Genomic DNA, 9,907 nt, shown 5'->3' with positions numbered 1-9,907 from the left:
CTGTCGAGGAATAAGGGAAAGGTCTATTCGTTGCCTGTGATGGTTTTGATTTAGCAAAAAGGTATTCATAATTTTTCTAAATACCTTTAGTAGAAAGTTTTATTTTATAATTGCAAATAAATGCCACTCCTTTGCGATTTTTGAAATTTTCAGAAGATGGTTTACAATATGTTAAACTTGCGAAACTTTAGACTAGGATACAAAGAAAAAAATACCTTCCATCATTGTAAAATGTACAATAAAAATATTCAAAAATTCATTAACTGATGTACTAAAAAGATCATAAGAAAAAGACATAAAGGTGCAGTGCCCAATTAATAATAGTTTATTTGTAATATTGAAAGGAATTTTGCATAAATCTATCTATGCATATTAGTTCAATGAATTTTTTTTTACTATTGAAAGATTTAATTTATTTATTTATTTATTTTTTCGATATACCATTGCTAGAACTTGTTAAGTTTTGTATAGTTCAGAAGAAGGTTCAATATATGTTGAACTAAAAGTATAGAAAATTTGAAACATAATATAAGGGAACTGAAATATGATATACAGGATAAAAATCAATTTTCTTTTTGCAAACTGTACATGAAAATAATTCAAAAATTTAATATTTATTGCGTTAAAAAGTTTTTTAGCAATGGACGCTAACGTTAAATGCATAGTTAGAAACAAATGTTGAAATAAATTTTGCATTAGCATAACGATGCATATAAGTTTAAAAAATGTTTTACTGTTGTAAGTTTCAATTTTTATTCGTGTGTAATTTCTTCATCTGTGCGAGCTTTGCAGCGAGCAGAAGAAGATTCACTATATGTCGAACTAAAAGCTTGAGGAACTTTGAAACATGATATCAAGGATATAAATGCCTTTCTATATTGAGAACTGCACAAGCAATAAATACAAAAATTCAAGCTATGCTTAAAAACTTCTAAGCTATCCGCAATCGATGCAAACAACAGCATTCCAAAACTGTTTCTGTCCGCATGTTTTGCAATAAAACCATGGATAGACCCTGGTATCTTGCAAATAAATGTCAGTATTACTATTCCAATTAGCATGCTAACAAGTCTCTTTTCTTCTCTAAATTTTTTATTTCCAGCTTTAGCATTTTCCTCGATTTTTTTATTCTCCGAATTTTTCAAAGCATTTCTTTTCTTCATGGCCTTCTTAAATGCATTAATAATCTGAGTATTAAGAACAGCAAGTGTTAGAATTGGTCCAATACGAACGCACAATTCTTTGATAGCAACGTACGTTTGAAACACTCCATGTTCTACTATACACTTGTTCGTGTGTGGAATATATTCAGTTTTGTCCATACTGTCTAAAGTTTTCTTATCGATATCAGCATATTTTATGAAGAATAATGGTAAATACAAAATCAAAGAACAAACGTAGGCTGTAGCAATTGCGCAATGCGCCTGCTTCTTGTTGTGAATGTTTTGAAACTTTGTTGGCAAACAAACAGAGAAATAACGATCGATTGTTAGAGAGACAATTAAGAACATACTACTTGCCATGAATCCGTTCAGTAGTGTTAATTCAAAATGAGCGTAATATACAGCAGCGGCATAAGATTTTAACTGGAAGCCCAGTTGCCTTAGTGAAAAGGTGATGTAAAACAGCAAAGACATGATATCAGATATTGCAAGCCATTTCAAATACACATATGTGACACCTTTCAGTATTGGCATACGAAGGATACATATGTTTATGACATTGCCAAAAATGCCGAAAATAATAATGATTGGTGCGACAATTCCATAGAATATGAATTCCAGTGATTCGCCTTCAACGTCAGTTGATTGCACTTTGGTGATGTTGGCGGAAATATTTTGGCTGCTTTGGCATTCTCCCATTTTAGGAATTCTAAAACAGGTAAAAAAAAAAGGAGTTAATTACTTTATAAGCATATTTTCATGGTTAAAAAATAAGAAATGTATGATTTTATGAATGCGTTTTTAATTGAAATGCGCAATTAATGAAAATGCATGATTGATGCAGGATTAAAAACATGAGATCCAAATACACGATTAAGGGAAATCAAATTTTAAAAACTACTAAATACTTTTGACTTAATACATCATATCATTTAATATTTAAGATATTCAATTGCAAACCAATGGGATCTAGAGTTAGAGGTGGACCTTAGATCGAATGGCTTGACTGTGTGGAAGAGGATTTCAAAATCTTAAGAATTACTAGCTTGAGAACAATCGCAAAGAAAACAGCAGAACGGAGGAAGAATGTATTGACGGCTCTGGCCCACAATTTGCTGTCATGCTAATAGGAGAGGAAGAAAACTGGTCTCAGGTGCTACATGGTATTGTACATTATTGTGCTGTGTATTGTACTGAGTATGGTATTGTACATTATTGTACTGCGTATTGTACTGGGTATGGTATTGTGCATTATTGTACTGTGTATTGTACTGGGAATGGTATTGTATATTATTGTGATTGGGAGTTACTTCTTGGTCCTGTCTTTCCGAGTTCCTTTCTTCTAAAGTCGTTATCAGATAAATTTATTTTAAATGCAAATAAAATTTAGATTTAAAGTCGTCTGGACTAACAATAATAGATTATAATAATCTTAAGCGTGATACTTAATAATATTTAATTGGACTATTCCGAAAACCTCTTATTTATTAAGAGCGTAAAAATATTTGCTTAATCAGAGTGATACAATTTGATTTTTCCAGCACCTAAATTGGAAGTCGTCATGGAGAAATCTTCAGAGGAAGGCATTGGCTCACATTGGGCTATCTGGTCAACTATGGTGATGGTGAGGAAAATATCAGAAAAAGTTCTCTAATATATGCTTAGAAAATCTTAAATGATTTCTGAGAAATACAATCTAACAGATAGTTAAAATTTGATTTCTCGGGAACTATTCGACCGATTTTGCTTCAATTTTACATTTCGCCTTGTAAAATTATGTCCTTTAAAATGATACAAAAATTTGTATACTTCGCAATTCACCATTTTTTCGAGCATTATTAAATAATATAAATAAAAATAATAAATATCTATTAAAAGTTATATTTTGCATGAAATTATCTTTGGACAAACGAATTTCATAATAGTGTGCAAATTTTTTTTTTTCATTTCTTTTAAAAAGTTCTTGAGATATATCAAAGGGAACAATAAGGGATCTGAACTTGAGAGTGCTCTCCTGAACGAACAACTGAGAGCATATTTCCCAGATAGCGGCTACCCCCTATATTTCGGGGGTCAAAAATCTGAATCCGCTAATAAAGTTGTATTTTTATCTTGAGAAAGTAAGATTTTGTGTATGATTTCGTTATTTAAATGTCTTTAGCACTAATTAATTAGAATATTTGAGGATTCCCCTTTGAACCATTAACATGGAGTCCTAGATTTGATTTTTTTCTCGCACATTCTACATTGGTATTGGCGTACCTGATTTTGTAACTTGAAATACAACTCAAAATATCTCCTATATTTTGGGGGTCAGAAATCCGAATATGTTTATTCAGAGAAAGTACGTTTTTGTGCCAAATTTTGCAACTTAAAATATCGTCTACATTTATTAATTAGCATATTTGAGGTCATCCCCGAGAGCCGTTAAGTTTAAATCCTAAAACGTGAAGATCCCAACATAAGATTAAAAATAATGGGTAAGGCCATTCCTTTTTTTTTTAGCATTGTACATGAGGTCTAACGTGCAACACTTTTCTCTATGTACAGTGAGCCTAAAGAAACTAAATAACTTTTTGTACCCAAATATATAGGGGCATATAATAATATGTGAATAAAATAAATCGTATTTTTAAAATGTGATTTTTCAGGAACTATTTAACCAGTTTCTCTAAAATTTTGTATTTCGACATGTGAAATAAGATTCTTTAAAATTATGTAAAAAATCCATACTTTACAATGAAAAATTTCTTAGACTGTTATGAAATAAAGTAAAAAATATTTACTAAAATTTATTTTTTGGATGAAATTATCTTTCGATAAACAAATTTTATAATCGTGAATTCAAATTTTTCAATTCAAAGTATGGTCCTTATAATTCGGTTAATAGAGCGATCCAACATTTGGGCCCCTTATTATTAATTTCACTCTTTGTGTATTTCGCTATATCTTGAGAAATTTTTGATTTGCTATATTTGAGATTTTTTTAACTTATTGAAAATATTTTGCACACATATAAAATTCGATTATCCAAAAACATTACTATGCAAAAAAAATAATAATAAATATTTATTACTTCCTTATTCTATTTAATTATAATCGAAAAAATTTTGAATTGTAAGATATAAAATTTTTACAAAACTTTAAAGCATGTCATTTTACTTGGCAAAATACAATAATTTGAGTAAAATCGGTTGATCAGCTCATGAGAGACCAAATTTTGAAAAAATCGTATATTTCTTTGCTTTTTTTGGCACACTGTACATTTGAGAACATTGTGGCTATTATTTTATTTGGAAAGTATAAATCAAAATTTAATTAAATCAGAAACAGGCACACCCAGAAATATAGTAAAAAAGAAATAATAAATAATCTTGATCAAAGCATTTCTGACATTAATATAGTTTAGGGTAAACGTACATAAGAAATGCGCAAAATAAGTCTTATTTTGAGCTATTATTTCCCGAAATATGACTAAAATAAATGTAAGTTTATAATAACCTAATTAATACCAGTTTTGACTGCCTCTCTCCTTTGAACTATTAAGATCTTACTTTTAATATAGATATTGAACCTCAATCCTAAGAACCTCAATCCTCACGAATCCTAAGAACTCAGAGAAATATTTAAAGAAATTAATAGGCATTATACTCTAGGCATAAAGAGAAGTATTTTTCGGTATTTTTACAAAGCGTTGCAAAAAGGCAACGTTCTCGCCCAAATAGTTCCAATGCCACCCTACGGTCAAATGTGTAACTACTTTGTGTAACTACAAATATGGCTTTTCCCTCTTAATTAAATTAATAAAATTTTCTGTAATTCTTTGGTCATTTGTTTCATTTGAGTTCTATAAAATGGTTAGATATTAACACTTATAGGATGTCGTTAAGGAATGTAAAAGTACTTTTAAGTAAATTGAAGTTTATTTTAAATATATTTTATTCCTCATAATTTTTTGTGTTCTTAAATTTATTTCGATATTAAATAAAATGCATATTTATATGCATAACAAGTAACATTAAATCCTATAAAATAATCATCCTCATCATCATCATAGTCAGTCAGACAGCCCAATGTTGCCTTCCTATGAAGATTTTTCGATAACAAATGCAGATTTATCTTTAATCTATCTTTTTAAGCTAATAAAATAATAAGTAGTGTTATAATTATTGACATTTTTCTTTCACTTACTTAAAGTAGAATTTGTCATATGACAGAATCAGATAACCAGGTGTAAATAAAACTATGACTGAAATATTATGTAATCTACGACTAATAGAACTACAATCTTTAACAAATAATTTGAAAAAATTAGTTTCATTTAAAAAGCATGATATGAAATAAATTTTAAACACTAATACATATTTACACAATCCTATCTTTATTCAATTATTATCTTTCATTGAAACTAAAGTCTTACGAACTATAAATAACAGAGAAGGATTGCTGTTTAAGACTTTGAAGAAAAAGATCTTTCGCTTAAAATTTTCTCTCTAAAATAAATAAAGATATAATAAAGAAATTTTTTTTTAGAGATTGATATTCAGAGTATCTTTATTTGTTACCCTAATTACTTCAAAAGATTACATCTCTACATAATATGCTCTCATTAAATATGTTAACATAGCTTCCTTATTCATCCGATACTTAGATTTAAAGTTACAAAGGCATATCAAGTTATTTTGCTATACAAATTTTTTTGCTTCAAGTAAAAAAAAAATACTTTCGTAAAATGGTTAATCCAGAACATATTTCATATACCTTTGAAAGAAATTCTATTGAATTTTGAGCAAAAATTGCTTGATAAATACTTTCTAGTTTTTTTTTTTTTAGTTGTAAACTTTTTTTTTATCTAAATTTATTTTTCTGAAAAATAAATTGAGACCATTTTCTGAGAGAAAACCTAACTCCAACAGCATTATTTTTATCCATTAACTCCAATAACATTATAACAAACTCCAATAACATTATCTATGTATTATCTTAAAATATGTGGTTTCCAATGTCCATAAACTATATTAAAAATATGCTTTAAACGTATGAAAATAATGTATTAGTTATAATCATATATTAACTGAAATGGACTCAGAAATAAATTAATAATTTTTGCTAAATAAATTTTCAAGTGAAAATAAACAGACAATTTTCTGAATTTTTTTAAGGAAATAAATTTTCTGAAATATAAATCCTTTAATAGCGATATATTTCAGCATATTTTTTATAAATAAGGCAAATTCATTTTATAATTCAAGTTATTTTTTAATTTTATTTAAATAAGCCATAAATACTGAAAGGTAAAATAAAAAGGAGCAAATGTATGATTACAGTATATGATTTTCTATACACATTAACCATATTAAAGATGTATTTCAAATATATAATTAACTAATTACACAATAATAGGGTTTGAAATACATTTAAAGTTTACTATTATTTAATTTAATTACTTACTAATTAACAACGACACTGAATTAAATTAAAAAATTATACTTACTTGTTAAAAAACAAGACGATATTTTTGTATTGCTTTTTTATTAATAGAAATTGATTAAAAAGTAATTCTAAATACGAATTAAGTTATTGAGTTAATGGATAAAAGAATTGAAGCAATTTTTTAAAGTAGACATTATTCGTGGATACCTTTATCAATGGTAAAATGAAATATGATCTAGATACTGTTCAACACACACAAATATATATGTCATTTACTCCCTTTATCATGCAATATTAATTTTTAATACAACATCCCAATTGCTATTAACAGTTTTTTCCTGTAGACACGAAATTCGTGCATAAATGCTATTTCATATTTTTTTTACAAAATATCATGCAACTTAAATAAAATACTATAACAAACATTATTTGGTTCTTCTAATGCGTTTAAATGAAAATTTAATAATATATGAAAATTTAACTAAGTAATTACATGATGCCTGGTTATTAATCTCGGAGTGTAACGTATACCACCAAGTAGTCCTCGGTAAATTAATTTGAGAATGCAATTATTATAAATTTACTACTTATCATAAAGTTGTTATTCATTAATATAAATTATTATGAAATTCAATATCACTATGTTTTAGAAACAAACATTAAGTAATGACATTGCCTGCAAAATGTTTAATATATGGTGAGGGTTATTCCAAATATTATACTATACATTTTCGTTAATTGATAAGTCGGTTCACATCCAGACTTTAGAGTAATGTTTAAATTCATAAGAATTAAAACAACAACAATATTTATCAAATAATATTAAATTACTTTAGATAGGATAGCTACAAACTGGATACTTCAAAACACGTATTCAATTTAAAGCAGGCATACAAAAAGAATACAAAATCGCTTTGGATCATAGTTCTAATTTGAGGAGTTAGAGGTAGTTGCAAATTTTACGTAAAGAAAACAATTTATTTCACTGTATTTCCAAAGGCGTTGCACTTTTCTATATAATAATCCTGCAAAAGGTACCCCAAAGTGGTCACGGTTCTGTTTGAGACATTAAACCTTTCCATGCAGGTTCTATGATTTCAGTGGCGAAAAATTTTAACCATCATAATTTGCCACCATCGTCATGATTTCCAAAATATTGGGGCCTTAACAACCACCTTGAATTACGATGGGTTTTAGCGCAAGTGCTTACTTAGACTGAGAAGAAAATTCTGGTAAAATAGTTCTAGCATGGTAATGGCATGTCTGGTATTAAACCAAAATATACGGTATTTAAACCATTCATTTTTCCGCATGTTTGGTAACGGTTAACCGGAAATTCTGTTTTTCAAAACTATAGTTCCTATTACCAGTCATTAAATAAAAATTCAAAACTTAAACTTAATTTAACCGAATAAATGGTCTTTGTGCCATGCTGTAATGTATAATAATAAAATAACTAAATTTTACTGCATTTAATACTAAACGGCATGGCAATAAAAACATATTTCAATGTTATTTAAGTCATTACCAAAACATTCCTGTAAAAAGTTTGGGTTTCCAAAGATACAGAAACATGGTTAATTCTACCATATTGTGGTAATTTTAGTCATACTTTTTTTTTAGTGTATTATTGATGTACGAATAAGTTGCAACACCGGAAATAGTTCGCTATATTCTTTTCATTCTTATGTGATTTTTGTTTCTTTGCCTGTGCTTTTTCAATCTTTTCAAAAAAATGTTTCCTCAAGCCCTCTGTATAATATATGGTACATAAAATTTAACAAAAACAAACATGGCCTAATGATCGATTTTAACTAATAAACTAATAATAATAAACTAAGTAACTAATAAACTAATAAAATAATAAATTTGACGTAATGATCGATTTTTCACGCATCCGGATACAGAATATAGAATTAAGGTAAAAAGTGTAGATGCCAAAAACTGCACTTTGCAGCACCCATGAAATCTATTTTACAGTAAAATTCATTTTTCAGAAAAAAAAACCGTAAAAAGTACTGGCCCACTGAGTATCGGTACTGTTTACCGCACTTTTTTTACAGTGTAAAAGGTTAGTTATCGGTTTGGTTTTATATCCCGGCTTTAAATATACCAAATAAATATTGATGACGATATTTAAAGAGAAGTTTATGGCAATACACACAAAAGAGAGTATTCTCTCTAAACAAACATACAATTTTCGACGAATTTTTAATTATGACCTTCAAGGTTTAAGAGTATCTGGAAAATATGACCGCAATAGCTTAGGTAGAGGAAAACGCGATGATGTTGATCACTTATGCTGCACCTTTGTTAAATACATTTTGAAACTTTTTATTTTTAAATTAACAACTGTGGAAAGTTTTAGACTTTTGAACAATTAAGTAAATTCTTTCAAAACTGCTAATTTTAACATTAAAAACTTTAGTTTTTAACTGAAAATGTTCATTACTTGGATCTTGTTAAAAACAAGGGAATTACTTTTTTTTAAAATATATTGATAGTTAAAAAATGCAATTAAAAGTTTTAAGATTTTAAATTATTTAATAGTTGGCCAAAAGTCTATTAGTGATATCAGGAGTCTTGTAGCAATTGTATAAATATCAATAAATTGGAATTGACTAATATATATATGCTGGGAAAACATATTCCTAGATTTCAACTAACTAGTTGAAACTACACATTTAGACTAATTAAAATGCACTGAAATTGCTACAGGATTATTGATATTCTATACATTGCAATGTTGCTCAATTTTGGAATAAGCCTTAACCTTGATATCTCAATTGCAAATATCTGAGAACATTCGAACTCAACTATCGTATTACCAAATACCAGTTGAGAGCTATTCTTCTAAGCCACCATTAGCACTAGAATTAACTACCAAGTTTAAGTTTCTAGTAATATTCAAATTGCTTGTTGAGTTGGCGCTCATATTGGCGTGTTTGGCTTTAAATCAGTTATTAGCTAATATTCATTTCAACTCAAAACTAATTAATTATTGATCAAGAATTTCGAAACCATTAAAACAAATTACTACATTTTAAGATAGAGCTGTACATTTTATGATATACGTGAAGTTAACGAAAATCAATAGAAACATAGTGAAATTTATAAATTGATCAAGCTGTCGTACAGAAATTTAAGTATTCAAGGAAAATAAATAGAAGCATAGTGCGATATATGAATTGCGCAAGTTAGCTTGCAGAAATTTAAGAAAAATAAATGGGAAAATAATAATAAAAATATGAAAATATAATAAATAAAATAATAATATTGTAAAAAAATAGTGAAATACATGGACTGCAAGG

General features: G+C 27.8%; 1 protein-coding gene across 1 annotated transcript; it reads right to left on the bottom strand.

The window, feature by feature from the left end:
- Nucleotides 1–554: 554 nt before the first annotated feature.
- On the bottom strand, nt 555–6,831 carry LOC107451778 (putative G protein-coupled receptor AH9.1). Its single transcript, XM_016067986.4, has 2 exons — nt 6,658–6,831; nt 555–1,872 (listed from the first exon to the last, which is right to left on the bottom strand). The coding sequence occupies exon 2, from the start codon at nt 1,860–1,862 to the stop codon at nt 753–755; it is 1,110 nt and encodes a 369-aa protein (XP_015923472.3). The 5' UTR covers nt 1,863–1,872; nt 6,658–6,831; the 3' UTR covers nt 555–752.
- Nucleotides 6,832–9,907: the final 3,076 nt, after the last annotated feature.

The sequence above is a fragment of the Parasteatoda tepidariorum genome, chromosome 9 (assembly GCF_982258835.1).
Source record: "Parasteatoda tepidariorum strain Cologne lab strain chromosome 9, Ptep-v5.0, whole genome shotgun sequence".
Taxonomy (NCBI): domain Eukaryota; kingdom Metazoa; phylum Arthropoda; class Arachnida; order Araneae; family Theridiidae; genus Parasteatoda; species Parasteatoda tepidariorum.
This window is presented reverse-complemented; position numbering and strand designations above follow the sequence as displayed.

Bases quoted from the DNA above. Each gene is read 5' to 3' on its own strand.
- LOC107451778 (XM_016067986.4), bottom strand. From the start codon at position 1,862: ATGGGAGAATGCCAAAGCAGCCAAAATATTTCCGCCAACATCACCAAA.